This window comes from Aquarana catesbeiana, linkage group LG08 (assembly GCF_042186555.1).
Source record: "Aquarana catesbeiana isolate 2022-GZ linkage group LG08, ASM4218655v1, whole genome shotgun sequence".
NCBI classification, from domain to species: domain Eukaryota; kingdom Metazoa; phylum Chordata; class Amphibia; order Anura; family Ranidae; genus Aquarana; species Aquarana catesbeiana.
Genome location: NC_133331.1, coordinates 79,647,789 through 79,671,113, shown reverse-complemented (window position 1 = coordinate 79,671,113; position 23,325 = coordinate 79,647,789). Strand labels below are relative to the sequence as shown.

At 39.7% G+C, this 23,325-nt stretch overlaps 1 protein-coding gene across 4 annotated transcripts in view; it reads left to right on the top strand.

Annotated features, from left to right (window-relative positions):
• Nucleotides 1–18,501: 18,501 nt before the first annotated feature.
• Nucleotides 18,502–23,325, top strand: part of EXOC6 (exocyst complex component 6) — a 404,697-nt gene continuing 399,873 nt past the window's right edge. For all 4 annotated transcript variants that reach the window (XM_073596039.1, XM_073596037.1, XM_073596038.1 and 1 more), the window contains exon 1: nucleotides 18,502–18,653. In XM_073596039.1, the coding sequence (XP_073452140.1) occupies nucleotides 18,529–18,653 (125 nt within the window). In that variant the 5' untranslated portion in view covers nucleotides 18,502–18,528. The remainder of the gene's footprint in view (nucleotides 18,654–23,325) is intronic.

The window sequence follows — 23,325 nt, the reverse complement described above, 5'->3', positions numbered from 1 at the left end:
GAAGCGTGGGGTGGATGTGTGTCAGAAGCTTCTAATATTAAGCATACACTTTTTTCTAGCAGAGATATCTTTATTTAAATTGATTCTTTTTTTTGTTCAGTCTGTGGGAAATAAAAAAGAAAATGAAAATGAAAATGTATTTTTTATTTTCTTTTTTCCTTTTTTAATACCTTGTGCCAACAAATGTACCTACTTTCCAAAAAGGGGTCATTTGAGGGATGTTTGTTTTCAATCTACTGCTTGTAGGTAAATTTAGTGGGTTATCTGTTCATACATAGTCAGATTTGCCTCTGTTCCAGCTTGGCTGAGTTGCATGTAGTTTCACACTGTGCCTGTGGATGTCATTGTCACCATGGGTTGGTGTTGGAAAGGCAACACGCTGAAGTGTATGAGTGCTCCTCTGTCCCAGAGACAACTCGGTGGAGGTGGTCCTCCGAGTTGCATTCTGGGAGAGGGTATTTATGGGACAGACGCCATGTTTTAGGGTTCGTTTCGTATCCACCTGCTGGCCCTCCTGAACGACAGGTATGTGTACTACCTCGTGGTCCTCGGTCCGGGAGGCCCACGTCGCTGCAGCATGTGGGTGGGCCCAGAAGCCTGTCTGAGGCCTACCACAGAGGCAGAGGAATGGTCCTGAGCTGTCTGTCCTATGGGAAGAAGCTGGACAACTGAGAAGATCCCAGGGGAGGACCCGTCATGGAAGGATCATGCAGAGTGTTGGTCTGGAGAGGGGCCTGGTGACTCAGTTGGAGGACGCATCCTAAAGTAATCTTACCGCATAGTAATGCCGGGTCGGCTTAAAGGTTCTAGTGCTGTGTTTGCTATTCATCGTAAACCATTACATCCTGTGGCAGAGGATCGTACGGGTTTTGTTCCAATCAAGTCTGTGGCAGAGCCTTTTGTCCGTGCTGCGTACTGGCTGCTAGGTTAGTGAGAGAAACCTATCCAGGCGGGCAAAGAGAGAGTGCATTCATCTGCAAGCTCTAAATTTCTAGTACTACACCAAGAAAAGGTATTTGAACTTCCCTGCAACTCTCCTTCTACCGCTTTCCTGCTAATTCCTTTTTATTTACATTTATTAAAGCATTGGAAAAGATACTCAAGTGTCCGGTGCCTACATTGTCTGGTTTTAAACTCAACGGGACCCTAGACCCGGTTCTGGTGAGATAGAGGTAACGAAGGTGACGGTAACAGCCCGCTTTAAACCAGCAGCTCCACCGAGAGTTATTGCTACATATATATATATATATATATATATATATATATATATATATATATATATATATATATATAGATATATGCTATAACTTTCACACAAACCAATTAATATACACTTATTTCGATTTTTTTTCACCAAAGACATTGTAGAGGAATACATTTTGGCCTAAATTTATGAAGAATATGTAATTTTGTTTGATATGTTTTATGACCGAAAGTGTACAATATTGTTTTTTTTTTTTAAACTTTATGGTCTTTTTTCATTTATATAATAAAAAATAAAAAAGCCAGTGGTGCTCAAATACCACCAAAAGAAAGCTCTATTTGTGTGAAAAAAATGATCTAAATTTCATTTGGGTACAGTGTTCCATAACCAAGCAATTTCCAGATAAAATAGCATAATGCTGAATAGAAAAAAATAGCCTGGTCATGAAGGGGGTAAAACCTTCTGAAGGTCACGTGGAAAAGGTAGCTTTACATCACTCAATTTTCTCTCATTCAGCCTACAGACTGTTAGCGTAATCATTTTCTACTCAGCTTAGTCAATTTTTAAATCGACTTTTGTTGAGTCGGGTGTTGGTTGCAGGGCCACCTACTGTCCAAATTTTGGCTATTTCAGCAGCATTTGGCATAAATTGTAGTCTACTATGGCCAGCTTAGGTGCCAGGAGGGTTGTTTAAAGGGATGAGGTGGCAACTCTAGTCAGAGCTTAATCTTCACTTGGTAGGAAGTCGAGGCTCCATGTGCAGCCTGGGACTAGGATCAATGGGAGCTCTGCAGGAAGAGTTTCCTCTACAGTTTCCCTTTAAAACCAGTCTATTGATATACACCACCATAATGTCAAACAAGAGATGCCTTTGAAGATTACTCTTTAGCAGAAGTCTGCATGCAGTCCAGGGATGGGGTTGGTCGGAGATGACTTATGTGGTGTAGACTGAACTGATGTAAGATGAACGAACGAGTGTTAATTTCCAACATCCAATCACATGTTGACATAAAGTTCTTGGGCCTGGTAGAGCAGGGGTCTCAAACTGGTGGACCTCCAGCTGTTACGAAACTACAAGTCCCATGAGGCATTACAAGGCTGACAGCTACAAGCATGACTCCCACAGGCAGAGGCATGATGGGAATTGTAGTTTCGCAACAGCTGGAAGGCCGCCAATTTGAGACCCCTGATGTAGAGCAATGCAAAGTATCACATGGACATTGCAACTCACATAAACATTATGTCATGATGCGCATAGTTTATTAGGAAACCATGATCTTTACTGTCTTGCACCATTATCCTCTTTGGGCAACACCTCCGTCACACCAAATATTGACACAGTGGAAAATTATTTATTTAAATTATTTATTTGCTGCAGATCATGCGATATATGACACTTTAGGATTTTTTTTTTTAGAACCATTTGGCATACTAGTCGCATCCTACTGTTCAAACCCTTCAACCCACATTCCATAAATCAGTATTCCATGCACCAAGTGTTTAGAACACCATTAATAGTTTATTGGCTTCCCTATATTTGTCTATATGATCACAAATAACAGCAAAATACATTTTTATAATTTTATTTTTTACTAGAATAACTTTTTCTTTTGTTTACTGTGGATATTATTGCATTTAAATGCAGTAATTTAGGTTGTTTAGTAAATAATTCTTACAGATTTTTGCTTTCCTATAGATATGGCGACAGCACATGAAGAATATGAGCTTGTATCATGTGGTAGATACAGAAGGGTAGTATTATTCTACTGCTACTTTGCTTAATTCTACCTACGTTTTTAATTACAGGTCATAAATCAAGCAATGTTAGCAAAATGTGTGAAGACAGCCACCCATTATCTGATCAACAGTAGATCATTTCATTTACACAGATATGTACAAAGTTTATGTGACCACAAAGTTTCATTATCTTTTATGTAATCAGTGATCATGAAATACATTATTATCACATGTCCCTTCACCCTGACACAACTGAGCACACTACACGTTCTTTGTGCACTCACTCCCTCTTGTGGTTTTCCTCAGTCATAACAATTAAAAAACAACAATTTTATTCTATTGTAACATATATAAATCTGGCTTTACTTTTTACATATTTGCTGTGCAGTATTTTTATACTTTATACTGATATGAAAATGATTTTATTCTCTTTTCTGTTAAAAGAGATGTTAAAACTCAACTCCCGGTATAGATTTTTTTTGCACATTTTACATTGGTCCAGCTTGTGACAATCTAGGTACACTAACACCATACCTGCGGGGCTACAGGGCCGGTGCTATCACTAGGCAAACTAGGCAGCCGCCTAGGGTGCACTGCTGCCTAGGGCGCCCAGCCACTGGTGTTATTACTCTCTTCTCTCTGCAGCAAGCAACTAAGTCTCAGCATCAGCAGGCAGCCGCCGCTCCGTTCACACATAGGTGTCCTTTTATGAAACTGCGGTAAAATACCACTATTCAGTTCTCAGGCATTCTCAGAGATGATCGCTCTCCTCTGAGTGCCTGTTTATGAAGGTCTGTAGATCGCTTCTCATGTTGAGTTGAGAAGCGATCTACAAACGCCGGGAACTCCTGAGAACGGCTCCTCTCACTGTAATCTCGCGTGATGTAGCGGGATTACAGTATGAGGAAGTGTAAAATACAAAAAAAAGTTGAACACTAATCAGCACACATTATTCCCCAACATATTAATAAAATAATAAACTTAAATTCCCCCTACACAATACACATTAACCTAATTATAAAAAAAACATTGTTTTTTATCAATAGTTAAAGATCATACATGTGCCTATTTAAATGTGAATGGTGTATAGTAAATTAATGTCATCCACATATGTAATGCAGCTATACACCATTCATATAAATGCAAAATAAATTTATAATCATTAAAAAATAATTTTAATAAAGTATACAAGTATAAATATTTATTAATAAATTAAAATAAAATATATTTCATAATTGATAAACACCCGTATAACTTTAATAGAACATGCCATGGGTAAAACCATATTTCAGGGATTACAAAATTTTATTTAATTTTAATAAATTAAAAATGATATAAAAATGACATTAATAATAGCATGTAAATGCAGGTAGAATAATATATATACATATATATATTTATATATATATGTATATATAAAGAATCGTTAACAGTTATTTACAAATAAATATATATGTTATATCAAACAAACCCCCCTATGCGTCACATTTTTAAAAATATTTTATCATACCTTTCGCTGGTGAGGTTGCATGGATGGGAGCTGGTGAGGCTGCATTTGATGGGCGCTGGTGAGGCTGCATGGAAGGGCGCTGGTGAGGCTGAATTTGATGGGCGCTGGTGAAGCTGCATTTGAGGGGCGCTGGTAGGCTGCATTTGAGGAGCGCTGGTAGGCTGCAATGGATGGGCGCTGGTGAGGCTGCATTTGATGGTTGCTGGTAGGCTGTATTTGAGGGGCGCTGGTAGGCTGTATTTGAGGGGCGCTGGTGAGGCTGCATTTGATGGGCGCTGGTGGGCTGCATTCGATGAGTGCTTCATTAAAAAGGTGGAGTATACATGGGCAAGGCAAAGGGGGTGGAGTCAGGGGTGGAGCCAAGGGGGGAGGAAAAATGAGGTTTTGCCTAGGGTGTCAAAAATCCTTGGACCAGCCCTATGGGGCAATTGAGGAAGTGGAGAATGATTGTGATAGTTAGCAATACTACAGTGATCGCCTTGGTCTTCTGGGTCCTGTGCGGAGTAGCTGCCCTTCTGTGAACACAGGAGGTCAAACACTTGGCACAGCCACCATTCACAAAATGCCTTGTATTTTTTTCAATAAATACAAAGCTATCTCTGATTGGACAAGGTGGAAATTGTGATGTCAGCACCCACCCTCTCCACTTCAGTGATTATCTGCTTCCACAGCAATCCAATAGGTATTGAATATGTATACTTTTACATTGGTTTCCCTCTTTATCAAAATCCTCTCAAAACGCACTACTGGGACCCTCTCCTTGATACAGCTTGCACTCCATTCTTTTAGAAGCAATGCCAAAAACTGTTATCACTGATTTCCTTCAGATCCCTGGAGGTCTTGTCTGAGGAACTGACAGCTGTGAATGCATTTGAATCTCCTTCCTATGATGGTGTGTGGGTTGTCCCGCTCTGGCCTAATGTACTCTGGTGTCCTTTTATGAAACTGAGATCAGCGGCGATCCCGAGTCTCACCGCTGATCTCAGCGCTTTACCAGTTTATGAAACTGAGATAATCAGTGGAGAACATGTTCTCCGCTGATTATCTCAGCACAGTGAGAATTCACAGAAACGGCCAGTTTAAGAAGGTGCGATCTCCACACCTCACTGGCGATCTGTGACAGAATTCTCACTTTCTGATTCACCATTTCAGAAGTGGAGAATCAGAGTGAGAAGCCTGAAACTGGCTGATATTCTGGAGAAAGAAAGAAGTCTTTTGACTTCTTTCTTTCACCAAACAGTCAGAGCACACCTTCCCCACCATTACACACCCCAAAACCAGCAGGATAGGAATTTATAGTGTATATATATATATATATATATATATATATATATATATATATATATATATATATGTATATATATATATGTATATATATATATATATATATATATATATATATATATATATATATATGTATATATATATATATATATATATATATATATATATATATATATACATATACATATATATATATATATATATATATATATATATATATATATATATATATATATAAAAATATACATCTATATATATATATAGCTATATATAGATACATATATATATATATATATGTATCTATATATAGCTATATATATATATATATTTTTTTTTAGATGTTCACGTCTCTGGCTGGGTTCACACTTGTGCGATGCGTGAACCAGCGTGATTCCTGTGCGGGTTTTCACATCGCACCTACATTGACATCTGCGCACCACTGCGGGTGTCAATGTAAAGTTAATGACACCCCCAGATCATTTCACAGATCGCAGTGCGAACTATGTAATGGTGCAGGAATCGGATCGCATGGGTGTTCACACCCATGCGATCCGATTCCAGTGCGGACCAAATAAAGGGTCCTGTACCATTTTGGTGCAAATGCAATATGATTTAGGGCCAGTTCCCACTGCTGCGGTGTCCGAGATCGGATGTGATTCGCACCGCAGTGCAAAATCACATCCGATCTCTGTGCGATGCGATTTCAGCCATACAGATAGTATTGCTAAATTTGCATTGCCCTCGGACCAAACTCTTACAGGACCCTTTTATTGGTCCACAGCAGAATCGGATTGCATGGGTGTTCACACCCATGCGATTCGATTACTGTCCGAGTTTGCAGATCGCACTGCGATATGTGAACTGATTTGGGGGTGTTAACTTTTAGGCCCAGTTCACACTTGTGCGATGCCGGACATCGCACAGGCATCGCATGTTATTTGCAGCACACTGCCATTCACATTACATGCGATGTCTGTGCGGTGCGATATCAGCTGTACAGATAGTATGGCTGATATCGCACCGCATTCGGTGCAAACACGCACAGGACCCTTTTTTCTGTTCGGACCAGAATCGGATCGCATGTGTGTTCACACATATGCGATCCGATTCATGTCCGAACTGTCAGTTCGCAGTGCGATATGCAAGCTGATCTGGGGGTGTCCTTAACAATGTATTGACACTCCCCAGCGATTCGCATATGGCAGTGTGAACTGACATGCGAGTCGGTGCGATGCGGGAACCCGCAGTGGATTCGCAGTGTTCTCGCATCGCACCAGTTTATCAATTTTTATGTTTATCTATAATGAAATATATTTTATTTTAATTTATTAATAAATATTTATACTTGTATACTTTATTAAAATTATTTTTTTAATGATTATAAATGTATTTTGCATTTATATGAATGGTGTATAGCTGCATTACATATGTGCATTACATTCATTTACTATACACCATTCACATTTAAATAGGGACATGTATGATCTTTAAATATTGATAAAAACAATGTTTTTTTTATAATTAGGTTAATGTATATTGTGTAGGGGGAATTTAACTTTATTATTTTATTAATATGTTGGGGAATAATGTGTGCTGATTTGTGTTAAACTTTTGTATTTTATGGTTCCTCATACTGTAATCCCGCTATATCACGCGAGATTACAGTGAGAGGAGCCATTCTCAGGAGTTCCCGGCGTTTGTAGATCGCTCCTCAACTCAACATGAGAAGCAATCTACACACTTTCATAAACAGGCACTCAGAGGAGAGCGATCTCCTCTGAGAATGCCTGAGAACTGAAAAGCGGTATTTTACCGCACTTTCATAAAAGGACACCTTTGTTACAAGTGGGGAAATTGTGAGTTGTTACTTTGTTTTAACAGTAATTGATGTAACTTTTTTCATCACATGCGATCTGCGTGCTTCTGTTCTTCTGCTACTTTGCAAAGAATACCCAACCATGTGCCAGGGAAAAAAAAATTGTTGCTCAAATATTTTTGGATGATTAGAGTGTTAGTTCACTTTTACAAAAAAAATGAAAAGGTGAACTAACACTGGACCCCACTGTACTTACCTCCGGGGGGGGGTGGCTGAGCTGCCAGTGTCCAAGCAGCCGGGTTAATTTACTAAAGACAAATCCACTTTGCACTGCAAGTGCACTTGAAAGTGCAGTCGCTGTAGATCTGAGGGGAAGCTCTGAAATTAGGGGAAGCTCTGCTGATTTTATCATCAAATCATGTGCAAGCAAAAATGCTGTTTTTTATTTTCCTAGCATGTCCCCCTCAGATCTACAGCGACTGCACTTGAAAGTAATTAAAAATCCAGGCTTTTTAATGAAGGTTAACACTTTAAAGAAGGCAGGAGTAAATTGCATATAAAACAATCAGTCACATGCAGACACCCCAGTGGGTGTGATAAAGTCACCGCTGTATCTCCTCTAAAGTACATCTTTGCCTCATTCACTCATTCACTGAGCATGCTCTACCCCTTTAGTAAATTGGGGTCACTGTATGTAATTTCAAGCTAAAAAAAGAAAGAAAGGTTTTTATGACATTAATATAGAAGAATATGTTTTTTTTCCTTCGGAGGCTCATATAGACCTGTACTGAAGAAAAGTATACCAGCAAAAAGACTGTGGATTTGTGTATAGGATATTCTGCCTTGGAAGAAAAAAAAAGTCAGATCCTGTTTTTGTGTGATATGCGTGAATTTAAAGGAGAATGAGTGAAAAAAAAACAAAGAACAAACAAACATGCTCATCTCCATGCTGCGGCATCCGTGTGACAATGCAGCTGTCCCTTGCTGGCTCTAAAACTGAATATAAACGGTTTGTCAAACAGATTCCTCCATCCAAACAAACAAGAGGACCCATTGGGGCCTTATATTCTGACAACAGCACCTGCCGCTGTCAGAATCCACTGAGCAACAGCTGCAACTCATAGGCTGCTGCCACTGAACGATGAAAATTTTCCAACATATCCCTTCAATAAAGTCAGTCAAATGGTCAGCTTCTGTTGAGACCACGCACAATGAAATTGCAACCAGTGTATGATCAGCTCAAGACTGAGAACTGACAGATCATGTGACCGCTAGCCAGTCAGCTCGCAGCAGCAATCTCAGTCACTGCGGGGTCCCTGGAGCGACACTCTGGGTGCGGGCAGCCATACAGCTGGCTCCGGTTCTCAGCCATGCACTGACAGGTGGAGCCAGCTGTCATTTAGGCAGCCGGGTGGACCCTAGTCCTAGTAATGCTTAGCCAAACACTAGGCCTGAGCACCATCACATGCCCGATTGATTGACATCAAGGCTCCCTTTACAATCTGACAACAGCCGACACTAGGGAGGAAGAATTGTCAGGGAAGTAATATTAAGGTAAAATTCAGGGATTTGGAACGGGGGCGCTTTAGAACAAGAACGCTAGTACTGTGAGCTAGCTCAGTGCTGCAGCCAGGACCGGGACAAGGGGTGGGCAGGAGGGACAGTTGCCCTGGGTGCAATAGTTTACTGTAGGGATGGGGGTGCTTTCCTTCTGTTGCAAGGCTGACAGAAGTAGTGACAGTGGCAGTGATTTTAACAAGTGAGTGACTGCTGGGTGTAGGATCCCCTAAGCTTGCACATCATGAACTGGAGAGGGGATGCAGTTTGGCATCTTTGCCCTGGGCACTGGATGACCTTGTCCCGACACTGGCTGCAACTTTTACTTGTTTCAAGCACTTGGGGCTGTAGGTAGGTGTGTTTAGCAGGGGCACATGTAAGTGGGTAGAAATAGCCAGATAGGTGTTGTCCCAGCTGGGAGGGTAAGAATTAATGCCATTCACTGTTCTTTGGTCTTTTGTTACTGAAAGGGGTGTATCACAAGCAACCGACGCACACATAGTTCACTAAGTGAATCTTAACACACTGGGGTATGAAGACAATGGTGTGGAGTGGAGTAATGTGAATACACAAGTGGTTACCTAGGGTAACGGAAGTCTAACAAGCAGCCTGGCGATAGTGTGTACCTGTTATAGGTGGGATAACCTGGGTGTACCTGTTATAGGTGGGATAACCTGGGTGTACCTGTTATAGGTGGGATAACCTGGGTGTACCTGTTATAGGTGGGATAACCTGGGTGTACCTGTTATAGGTGGGATAACCTGGGTGTACCTGTTATAGGTGGGATAACCTGGGTGTACCTGTTATAGGTGGGATAACCTGGGTGTACCTGTTATAGGTGGGATAACCTGGGTGTACCTGTTATAGGTGGGATAACCTGGGTGTACCTGTTATAGGTGGGATCGGTCCTCTAGCAGTGAGGGAGATGTTGTTGGCACTCCTTCCACCGTCTCCCAGAGCAACAGGAGCAGATTCCCGCTGCAAAGGTTCTCATCCTATACAGAGATACAGAAGGTCAAGAGTTAAGTTAAGTGCATGTGTGGAGCCTACTCAGAGTGCATGGCGATGCCCACTACGCTATGGACAAATGGATGTGGACAGAGCTCAGCATGCCCCTCCTAAATGCAAGTTACAGAGAAGGTGTACATTGTCACAGGGAACTGAGAGTTAATTGTTAACAGTTGCAGTGTCAGTGTACATGGGGTATGTTCATCCCTAAGAGTAGAGACCTGCCTTAAGGTCGAGTATTCCCTCATGGCAGCCTTAGCCTTGTTCCAGGGCATTGGTGAAGATGGCACAAAGCAACGGTGCCCCATGTTTAGTAAAGTGACCCTGTACAAAGTGCCTAGCGTAACCCAGAAGAACCAACCATAGGGTAGGCCTCTTATATAACCCTTCCTTGGCGCCTAAGGAAGAGGGAAACATGGAGGACATGACGACCACCCTGTCACCTTGACCTGCCCCCAGACCTTATACACAGAATGGGATAATGTCCAATCATTGCCAAGTGAGCAGGTGATGATAGCCTATGAGTACTTGTATTATCCTCTGGCTACATAGTGTAGCAGGAGTATGTAAATCGCAAGATCACACAAGCCAATATTTTATCAAGAAAACAATATGAAAACATTTAAAAAGATCGCAAAGAGTATCCAATCATGTTGAAGGAAATGTAAAAAACAGGATATTTGCTCACACATTACTGGATGCTTAAAGCGGCTCTTAAGTAATTTTTTTCATCTTTCCATCTATTAAATCTTCTCCCCCTGCTGTTTTAACTTTAGATAGTAATTATCCTATACAGCCCACTTCCTCTTTCTTGTCTGGTAATAAAACTAGGCTAATGACATCATGCACAGCTCTCTCTCTCACTCTCCTGAGAGTTTGCCAGCAAGGGGGGGGGGGGGGTGGCAGAAGAGTGAAGGAGGGATGAGTCATAGGAGAGCCAAGGAAAGCTGCAGAGCCGGAGGGGGCTGGATCGGGGCAGAGATAACAGGAGACAAAATGTGCAGGCAAGCAGTGGTGTGAGTGTGTCTGTATATATGTGTATGTCTGTGTGTGTGTGTGTGTGTCTGTGTGCCTCTCTGTGTCTGTGTAAATCCAGGAAGTGAACAGGCAGCAGCTTCAGCTGCCCACAGTTAAAATGGCTGCAGCCAGACTCAGTGGAGGGAGATTTCTGCAGCATATTTGTCAAGTACAGAATCACAGTATATATAAAATAATATGCAAAGTGGTTGGAGGGAAACTTCAGATTGGCAAATATATTTTTATTACAAATTATGTGAGCAGACTGTAGTTCCTCTTTAACCTCCATACAACATCACCTCATTCACTAAGCAAAGTGAATTTTCTCTTTGCAAAGGGAAGTTATACTTTGCTTAGTAAATGAGGTGAAGTTGTGCTGACTTTGATTTCTTAATCATGAACAAAAAAAATGCTTTTTCGAAATTTTCCTTGCACATGATTGGGCATTCTTTCCAAGATAATTTTTTACTTTGTTTTACCTCATTCACTAAGATAAGTGAAAATTCACACTGAAAGTGAACATGTTCTGCTCCTTTAGTAAATCAGGGTCATTGCATATCATTAAAAGTTGTAAATAGAAAGAAAACATTTTTAAGATATTAAAATACAAGCATTTGGGCTCATTTACACTTGCCTCGGCTTCAACACACATTAACGGCTAGTTTACACTTGCTTCAAAACAAGGCTTCGGACACGCTTTGTTAAAGTTCTCTGAATGCCAGTCAAAGCTCTTGTCACTAAATAAAATGGTTAGCTTACAGTCCTGTGTACACCTTGCTTTTGCTTTGTTTTGTTTTAGCTTTGCTTCAAAAATGATACCCCATGTAGCCTTAGTGGTGCTTCAAAGCGTCTTGAAAGCCTCCTTAAAAGTCTATAGCAAAGTTCGCTTGAAGCCCCACTGAAACCCCACCGAATCCTCATCGAAGCCCCACAAAGCCCCACCAAAAGCTCATTGAAGCTCCATTGAAGCTCCTCCAAAGCCCCACCGAAGCCTCATTGAAGCCTCATTGAAGCACCAAGCAAAAGCAAGGTGTAAACAGGACTGTAAGCTAACCATTTTATTTAGTGACAGGAGCTTTGACTGGCATTCAAAGCATGTCCAAAGCCATGTTTTGAAGCAAGTGTAAACTAGCCCTAAAATAAAATTTCTTATGATGATCACATTGAAATGTACTGAAAAAAGTATACAAGAACAGATGAACATATATTTTATTGAGAAAACAGTTCAAATATATGTAATGGATTTTATAACCACAGCAATCCACTATTATTAGCACCACATCCCTTAACTGAATAGGTAAAGGGAAGTTTTCTGGGATTTTTAAGGTGCAAAATAAGGTACAGTGATCTCAAGAGATAATGTCAAAAGTTTTATTTAAAGACAAATAAAAAATTGTTTAAAAACAATTATGGCAAGTACATAAGACACAGTTTTATGGCTAAAGCACTTTTGAATGGAATTCCCAACAAGTTTCGCCCATATATCGGGCTTCTTCATGGGATGCTGCCCATTTGAGGTACAAGCCTTCTATTGAAAGAGAATATATGTATAATAATCAGAAATCATGATATAAAAATTATATAATATGCATACACTTGTTTATTCACTAATTTTGGAAATTATTTTTCAATACAGATATAGATATATATATATAGAGATATTTACATACATGTGCACATTCAATTAAAAGACATTCTTACTCACCCTGGTCTCTTGAAATATTGTAAACTATGATCAAGCAGCTATATGATTTAAGATGTCTGCCAGCGTCAAGGAGACCAAGAGCTATAGGTGACCATAGGGAGCATTCAAGGGCCAGCTACAATAACATGTAACTGGCCTAGTAACCCACGACCCTTGTGATTTTTGGGTCTGGGTGTTTCATGTGCTCCCTAATGGACTGAGCCTGTAACCACCAGAATTTGAAAGACCCCTCATAAGCAAGTAAATGTGTGTTTCCTGATGTGGCCTGTAGGCCAAGGAATGTAGAGCAGGAGCAAACTAGGGTTTCAGACCCCTCACCCCAGAGTTCCATGTACAGCAAGCCTTAGCGCGGGAACTGGCTTAACAACCCACTGCAAAGGAGCATTACACACTGCCATTTATTTGTGTTTTATTATGAATATAAACTTTAGAAATAGCAATCAGTATACTGAAAGCAGAATCTGTACCGAGAGGCATATGCAGGCTGCTATTGCTGAACACATATTGGGAAATTCGCCCTCTCTATTGTTCTTGCTGACCACTGTCACCAGTATAGAAAGCGAAATCTAAAGTTTTGAATTATCACCACAACAGCAGGCAAATCTTCCAATGGATATATTGACTTTGATTAAAACGTTCTAAAAGGGAATTTACCTTTACACTGAGATTTCCTCTCAGTTCTCAATTGTGTCTATAGAACAGGAAGTGAAGGGAAAACTCCCCAATGGGACACAGTCTAAAAAAAAAAAAAAAACAGACAGGGTTTTTTTTTATTATCCCCAACTCTGTCCAAAACTATGAAAGCAAATTTGTTTTTAAATACACATTAAAATATATCCAAACCATTGGATCATTATGAAAGCTATCCATACTGTATATTTCCAGAATTGTAGGGTGCACACCAAAAAGTCTCATAAAGTGCCTTGTGCTATAGTCATCAACCCACAGGACATACTGCAAAAAAAGGTGTCCAGCACCAAAGACTTCAAAAAGTGCTTTGTATAAAAATAACACTTTTTTCATATCACAAAAGCAGCAAACAGAATAAAATACCAAAAATAAAAGAGCTAGCGTGGACTCGAAAGTCGCCACATTTATCAGATGTTTTATGCTGTTTACTGCTTTTTTGATGATGAAATAAAAGTTATTTTTATATGAAGCACTTTTTGAAGTCCTTGGTGCGGAACACCTTTTGTTGCAATACATATTTCCTCTCAGTACAGATTTCCTGTAAAGCAGCATGTCCCGGGAGTGATTTACTCATGATGAAGTAAAATGAAGTGAAACTATGTTCATCTCAAACACCTAAACTTTGTCCAAAGAATATAAACAAAATATTTTTTACTTGTACATCGGATTAAAACATTGTTAATATAAAAAAACATGGCTGACGCAGTATTGCACATGATCTCTAAATGTGTATACATTCTTCATAGTCCACATTGCTGTTGGGATATCCACATTTTGATGCAATAACTGCCCACGTTAGACAAGACCGACGCGTTTCAAGGAATTTTAATCAGGTCTGGAATAACACGTGTTCTGCAAAAAAATATACAATATAATGATGTTTTCCACATCTATTAACAATTCAAAGACACTTGTTCTAATCTGATGTATGAATAAAAAATATTTTGTGTAAAATATTATGTTGTGAATAGTGCCTGAAAAGTCCCATTAGTTTTTAAATGTTCTACATACAAAAAGCCCACACTTTCCATTACCTTTTTAAAAATTATTCTTACTGAGAATGTCAATGGTATCTAGTTTATAATATGTGTATTGACACAAATGGTTCACTTTAGCCCTAACTTGCTATAAGGGGCCCATTTATAAAACCTGCTTGCAGGCATACTGCTGTTTTTTTCTTTCTAGTACAATTAGAAAGAACTATAAAAGGCATAGTCCACCTTTTGAAACAAAAAAAATGTATTAAATTGCATTCAGGTCCGCAGAGCATTGCAATCGTGTATAAATGCATCGTGGGTGCAATGCGCAGGATCATGCCTTGTCTACCCCCAGCCCCCAGTTATAAGGTAAGTAAACAATTAACTACAAGGTTGGGGGCACAATCAGTGGGTCCCTCTGCCGTGGTGGTAGATGGGACTTGTAGTCTTTCTATTCACAGATCCCCATGAATGTATGATGCGGCTGTGTGGGTGGAGCAATTCTACAGAGAGGAACATCCCGCAGTAAAGTAAGTGTGGGTGTGGGGGGTGGGGAATGTGACCATGTTTCATGTAAAACCTTAAATATGGGTGTAAAATGCATCATGGTATGAAGGATGGACTATGGGAGTTATTTACAAAAGGCAAATCCACTTTGCACTACAAGCGCAAAGTGCACTTGGAAGTGCAATCACTGTAAATCTGAGGGGTAGATCTGAAATGAGGGGAAGCTCTGCTGATTTTATTATCCAATCATGTGCAAGCTAAAATGCTGTTTATTATTTCCCTTGCATATACCCCTCGGATCTACAGCGACTGCACTTCCAAGTGCACTTTCAGTGCAATTTCAAGTGCACTTTGCACTTGTAGTGCAAAGTAGATTTGCCTTTAGTAAATAACCTATGTCTTTAATCCTTAGAGTGCATCGGAGACTCAAAGCTCTGACATGAGTTAATTCCCATTAATTTGAATTAATGGGGAAAAAAAATAAGTCAAAGTCATGTGATGGGGCTTTACACAGCAGCCTGGATTATACCAATACCATGTAAAATGGAGGCACAGTGTAGACTAAACACTTCTGTTTAACTGTGTGGCCCAGTGTGAACAGAGACAGAGATATGAACAAATATATAAATATGTACAAAACACCATTCATTCCATTTAAATGTGGTTAATTCAAATCCATAATCCAATAATCCAATAACCCATAACTGTATAAAAACAATTATGCTAACAATACCCCTGTGTTCTTTGAAATGAAACATCTGATAACATTTTATTTCAGATAAGTAGAGGAGAAAATTTAAGTAATAGTTCCCAGAAAACTTGGGACAAAATTGTAGTCTGATATGCTGATTGCAAGCCAAAGAGGTGAATTGGAAAAGGGCAAAAGGACAAAGAAAAGTCCACAATGGGGACAGTAAGTTAAAAAGTGCCACCAAATAAAGATCATGGGTACCCAATGGAGACAGACACATGGGGGTTTATTTACTAAATGCAAATAGACAAGTTCAGTTGCTCCAGAGCTTAGTAAATGATGTAAAGCTTCACTTTACAAAGAACACCCAATCACATGCAAGGAAAAAAAATAGCATTTTTTCTTGGACATGATTGGATAATGGAAGTCAGCAAAGCTTCTGCTCATTTACTAAGCTCTGGAGCAACTGCCCTTGCAGAGTGCACAGTCTATTTGCCTTTAGTAAATCAACCCTCTGGAGTATAAAGCTATGCACTATTTTTTGATTTGTTTTATTATTGTATCATCAATAATTATATAAATATTCATTGCTAATTACAGAAACAGGATAAACGGCTGACATTTATAAATCATTTATTGATCAGACAGTTTTTAATCAGGCTTTTCAACATACAAGACATAATTTTCACTAAACAGTATGTGGCCTAATACAGTAAGGTGACCAGATTTTTAAAATGAAATCCGTGGACATATCTTTTTTTTTTTATTGGCTAATGGTAAACTATTTTATAAGCATATTTTCCTCAAATTATATGTGCAGTGTATGTGGTATGTGTTTATGGAATGATTGTATGATATAAAATCGTTATTTCTCACATTTCGTTTATAAGATTAAAAAAAAAAACAAACAAAAAAAAAACATTTTTTAGAATTTTTTGGGCTATGACTACCAAATGTTAAGAAGATAAGAAAGAAAAAACTTTCCAATGCATATTTTGTATTTTAGTCTTACCAAAGAATTTTGGTTCAACAATACGAATGAACAATTCAAAACAGTAAAAGATTTCATGGTAACAACACGTACCCATATGACATTTTTATAAAACATTTTCACACAAATAGAGCTTTCTTTTGGTGGTAGTTAATTGCCACTGGGTTTTTTATGTTTTTCTAAACAAATGAAAAAAGGCCAAAAAACTAAACAAAAAAAAACTAAACGTTTTTCTGTTATAAAATTTTGTAAATAAGTAATTTTTCTCCTGCACTGATGAGCGCTGATGAGGCTACACTGATGGGCTGATGGTGGCAATGATGGACACTAATAGGCGGCAATGATGGGCACTGACAGGCAGCACTGATATGTGGCAGTGATGGGCACTGATAGGTGGCAAGGATGGGCACTGATAGGCGGCAATGATGGGCACTGATAGGCGGCACTATTATGCGGTAATGATGGGCATTGATAGGTGGCAATGATGGCACTGATAGGCAGCACTGATAGGCAGCAATGATGGGCACTGATAGGTGGTAACGATGGGCACTGATAGGCAGCACTGATATGCGGCAATGATGGGCACTGATAGGTGGCAATGATGGGCACTGATAGGCGGCACTGATATGTGGCAATGACGGGCACCGATAGGTGGCACTGATGAGCACTGGTAGGCAGCACTGATAGGTGCCAATAATGGGCACTAATAGGTGGCAATGATGGGCACTGATATGTGGCAATGATGGGCACTGATGAGGCTGTGCTGATGGGTATTGATGAGATGGCACTGATAAGCTGCACTAATGTGCACTGGTGAAGAGCCACTAATGAGGCTGCATTGATAAGTTGGCATTGATGGGCACTGATAGGCAGCACTGATGAGCACTGATATGCTGCGCTGATGGGCACTGATATGCTGCACTGATGGGCACTGATATGCTGCACTGATGAGCACTGATATGCTGCAGTGATGGGCACTGATACAGCGCACTGATGAGGCTGCACTGATAAGTTGGCATTGATGGGCACTGATAGGCAGCACTGATGAGCACTGATATTCTGCAGTGATGGGCACTGATACACCGCACTGATGAGGCTGCATTGGTAGAAGGCACTGATTGACACTGATACACTCCACTGATGGACACTGATACGCTGGGGGGGGTAAGTAATCTATAATGCTATTTGTAATATGCAGCATGCAGGGGGTTAATGTATTGCTATTGGTCACTGGTGCATTAGTGGCCAGTGGCAGTTAATTAACCCCTTTGTGCTGCAGTGGTGTCAGTTTCAGTGCCCCCCCCCCCCCCCCCCGGCCCAGTACGCCCCTGCTATCCAGGGACAAAACCGTATTTTCCACATTAACACATTCAAATTGCAGAAAATATAGCTGGAGAACATTCGATTCTGCCCCCATTTGCACAAAATGAATCTACATGCAATTTTGATGGTTGAACAGCTATATATATTTTTTTTAATAAATACACCTCTGTGTATTTATAATTATTCATTTAACGATAATTCAGACATGAAGGTGTTGTCTTTTAATGTTTTTTTTACCAGGGCTCTGTGGCTTTTGGTTAAATCTCTGCTAAGCTGGTGTGTTATATTAGACAACAATGAGCATCACCACTGTTTCATGTACCGAGTTGCACTCATATTTAGCTATCTGCGGACTTGTTTCCTTTGTTTGTTCCAATAAGCTCCTATTCAGCATTTCTAAGGTCAGGTGAGGGCAAGATATTTTTCTGCCTTTGTATGCTGACTACATGTATTTTTTTGGATAAAAACTAAATGTAAACTTCCACTGTAAGGCAGTTTATGATCCAGAGCCATGGCTGAAGCCAGCAACCCCGTTATGTCAGAAATGTTCTTAGAGGAGAGTAATGGGGAGAAGATATATGAGAAGGTGTGTGCAGAGATAGAGACACTGGAGCTGCCTCTGGGATCTACGCTAAGGTAAAACCAATCCAGCACATGGGGACACCTCCGCTACTAACCGGGACAGATATTGGACATAGCCTGGACACACAAGGAGTCACATCAACACATAATTTATAAGATGGAAAACATGAGAATAATCTAAACAGAAAAAAGGCAAAAGGGTGGGACTTTAGTACACGGTGGGTCAAAATATTGTGTTGAAATATTGTAGTTAACATATCTACAATATATTCTGGTAATCTATACCACATTGTCACATATTAATAATTCAAATTCAATAGAATTCATATACACATACAAAATTAGGTACCTGCGTAATCTAAGGTTCCTCTAATCCCTAACATTAAAGATGGATGAAATGTACTAGATAAAAACTTTAATTATAAATACATAGTTCATAAACAGTCCATAAGAAATGGTAACACATGATTGATATTGAAACCTGACATCTAATAGCTCGTATTGAAATAGTAAGTTCATAATTCAAGAACGGAATCCATAGTAAATTGATAAAATAAAATAACACATGATTAATGTTGGAACACGACATCTGTTGGCTTGACGCGTTTCGTGACTTGACGTCACTCATCAGGAGCAAGCGTGTGATGTGTCTCTGTAATGACATACAGTATATGAATTACTAATTGATCTAATATATACATAAATATTAAGAATGACAAGGGGGATACCCCATGTGTTACTTGCATTATGCATTATCTATGCATTGACTGTGGGCCATGAGTCCCCCCCCCCCCATGCAGGGAACATCTAATGAAACATCTACATGTAAATGTATTTATTTAATTTAACTATGATATATTAAAAGCTAAATAAGTGTCAGGAAATAAAAAGTGGGTGAAATTACAAGGCACATTAAACATAAGCACTTTTTTTATATAATGTCTGATATCTAACTTTGTTTACTTTATTTATTTAGTGACACTAAACTCTGGTTTAAAAATTCTATTCAAGTATGTGTTATTAATTTGAAAAAGTCCCTTCTATTGCTCTCAGCCTCCTCCAAATCTCCTAATTCCTTTTATTTCTGTTGCTGTAATCTGACTTCCCAGGCCTGGTTCACACCTATGCGTTTTTTTGTGCTTTTTGCAAAAACGCACTACAGTTCATATAACATGGTTTCCTATGGGACACGTTCACATCTATGCTTTTTTCAGCCACTACATTTTTGGAAAGGGTCAGCCTGGGTTCACACTGGTGCATCCGGAACACCAGATGTGATTCGCACAGGAATCACACCACATTCCTGTGCACATCACATGCAGTGTCTGTATGGCTCAAATCGCATCCGCACCAAAATTGTGCTGGACCCTTTTGCTCCCCGCACCTGGAATCTGGCAATCACCCTGCATTTTGCAATCTGTTTGGGGGTGTCGTTAATCTAACATTAACATCCGTAGCAGATCGCATGGACGCCGTGTGATTGCTTTGCAGTGCGATGCGAAAATGCAGCGAATCTTGTGCATTTCCCGCATCTCATAAGTGTGAATCAGGGACTTTTTTAAACGCAAAATGGTGCATTTTTGGTTCAATAGACTTCAATGGAGAAGCTAAAGAAAAGCATATAGTGCATTTTTTGCTGAGATTTTACTACAATTTTGCTGCGATTTTGCCTGCTATTTGCATTTTGCATTTTTTAATATGCCAATATAACAACAATTTGGCCAAAAAAAACAAAAAAACAACAAAAGCATAAAAAATGTAAAACGCTGAAAAAACTTGTGTGCAAAAACTCAAAACACGCTGCAAAAAGCACTGCAGGAACAGATCAAAAGCAAACTGCATACATATGAACTAGGCCTTAGAGGATGGCTAAGGTAATTTTCCATCGTTCAACTGTATGTAGGAGTGTGGCCACCCTCTCTTGCTTGCTCCCAAAATAGACTATGGACTATGATTTATAGTGTGCATAGAGCAGTGCCCATGACTGCAGCTAACATTGCAAACAAAAGTAAAAAACAAACGGAAGTGAGAGGGAAAATTAGAGTTTCAGGAGCTCTTACAAGGAGGCATAAACTCACATTAGGAAATGATTTAATGAAAAATAGATAACAGGGCATTTAAGTAATGGATGTATTATTTTGGAAAAATAAGGATATTGTTTAGTGTCACTTTAGTCCTGCAAGCCGGGAATCATGAATGTCTTGCTATCATTAGAGCTTACTATCAGCATCAGTTCATTTCTTTTGGTAACTTTGAAGCTACTTTATATTGGAAGTCTACAGCAGGCCTTATCATACACTGAGATTGTAATTGCAGTTTATGAGCCTGAAAATATTGATTTTCTCATTTAAAGTGTTACGAAAACCAGAACCCTACATTCACTATAGATATAGGAACAAAGAACACAGAGGAGAGATGGGTTCGCTTTAAGAGCATATTAAATAAGGGCATTAGCCAGTGCATCCCACTGAGTAATACATTTAAAAGAGCGAACAAAAGTCCTGGATGGCTTAACTCCAATGTAAAAATGCATATAAAAGCAAAAGAGAAGGCCTTCAAAAAATACAAGGTTGAGGGATCATCATCAGCATTCAAACTTTATAAAGAATGCAACAAGATATGTAAGGGTGCAATTAAGGCGGCTATGATAGAACACGAAAGACACATAGCGGAGGAGAGCAAAAAAAATCTCAAGAAATTCTTTAAGTATGTAAACAGTAAAAAAGGTGGACAGACTATATTGGCCCCATAAAGAATGAGGAAGGACATCTGGTTACAAAGGATGGAGAGATGGCGAAGGTCTTGAATTTATTCTTCTCCTTGGTCTTCACGAGGGAATCGGGGGGCTTTAGTAACCAAAACTGCAGTGTTTATCCTCGTGACACATCACAGGAAGCACCCTCATGGCTAACAGAGAACAGAATTAAAATTAGACTTGGGAAACGTAACATTAATAAATCACTGGGACCAGATGGCTTGCACCCGAGGGTACTTAGGGAACTCAGTCAAGTAATTGCCAGACCATTGTTCCTAATTTTTACTGACAGTCTACTGACTGGAATGGTACCAGCGAATTGAAGAAAAGCCAATGTAGCACCAATATTTAAAAAGGGTCCAAAATACATCCCTGGGAATTACAGACCAGTTAGCCTAACATCAATAGTATGCAAGCACTTGGAGGGGATGATAAGAGACTATATACAATATTTTAGTAATGAAAACGGTATCATTAGCAGTAATCAGCATGGATTCATGAAGAATCGTTCTTGCCAAACCAATCTATTAACCTTCTATGAGGAGGTGAGTTGCCATCTAGATAAAGGAAGGCCCGTAGACGTGGTGTATCTGGATTTTGCAAAAGCATTTGACACAATTCCCCATAAATGTTTACTGTACAAAATAAGGTCTGCTGGCATGGACCATAGGGTTAGTACATGGACTGAAAACTGGCTACAAGGGCGAGTTCAGACGGTAGTGATAAAAGGGGAATACTCTGAATGGTCAGGGGTGGGTAGTGGGGTCCCACAGGGTTCTATGCTGGGACCAGTCCTATTTAATTTGTTCATAAACGACCTGGAAGATGGGGTAAACAGTTCAGTCTCCGTATTTGCGGATGATACTAAGTTAAGCAGGGCAATAACTTCTCCGCAGGATGTGGAAACCTTGCAAGAAGATCTGACCAAATTAATGGGGTGGGCAAATGAGGGCTAATGAAGAAAAATGTAAAATAATGCATTTGGGTGGCAAAAATATGAATGCAATCTATACACTGGGGGGAGAACCTCTGGGGGAATCTAGGATGGAAAAGGACCTGGGGGTCCTAGTAGATGATAGGCTCAGTAATAGCATGCAATGCCAAGCTTCTGCTAACTAAACAAACAGAATATTGGCATGCATTAAAAGGGATTAACTCCAGGGATAAAGCGATAATTCTCCCACTCTACAAGACTCTGGTCCGGCTGCACCTGGAGCATGCTGTCCAGTTCTGGGCACCAGTCCTCAGGAAGGATGTGCTGGAAATAGAGCGAGTACAAAGAAGGGCAACAAAGCGAATAAATGGTCTGGAGGATATTAGTTATGAGGAAAGGTTGCGCGCACTGAACCTATTCTATCTGGAGAAGAGACGCTTGAGAGGGGATATGATTTCAATTTACAAATACCATACTGGTGACCCAACAATAGGGATAAAACATTTTCGCAGAAGGGATTTTAATAAGACACGTGGCCACTCATTAAAATTAGAAGAAAAGAGGTTTAACCTAAACTACGTTGAGGGTTCTTTACTGTAAGAGCGGCAAGGATGTGGAATTCCCTTCCACAGGCGGTGGTCTCAGCGGGGGGGCATCAATAGTTTCAAAAAACTATTAGATAAGAACCTGGACGACTCCAACGTACAGAGATATAAAATGTAATACTGACATATAATCACACACATAACTTGGACTTGATGGTCTTTTTTCAACCTCACCTACTATGTAACTATATCTGGTCATTTTAGTAAATATAAACTGATAAATACCTTTTCTCATCAGCAGTATATAGCAGTCTAATGACTTCTATCAGTGTCTGGTTAAAGCCTTGTAGGAGGAGTTTTCATACTGCACTGGCTGACCTATCAGGACCCCTGACCCTCTGTCTAGACAGTGCTGATTGGCCCTGTGTTGATTACATGCACCCACCCCCCAAAAAAAAACAAAAAACCTCTTTAGCAATACACACCAAACTG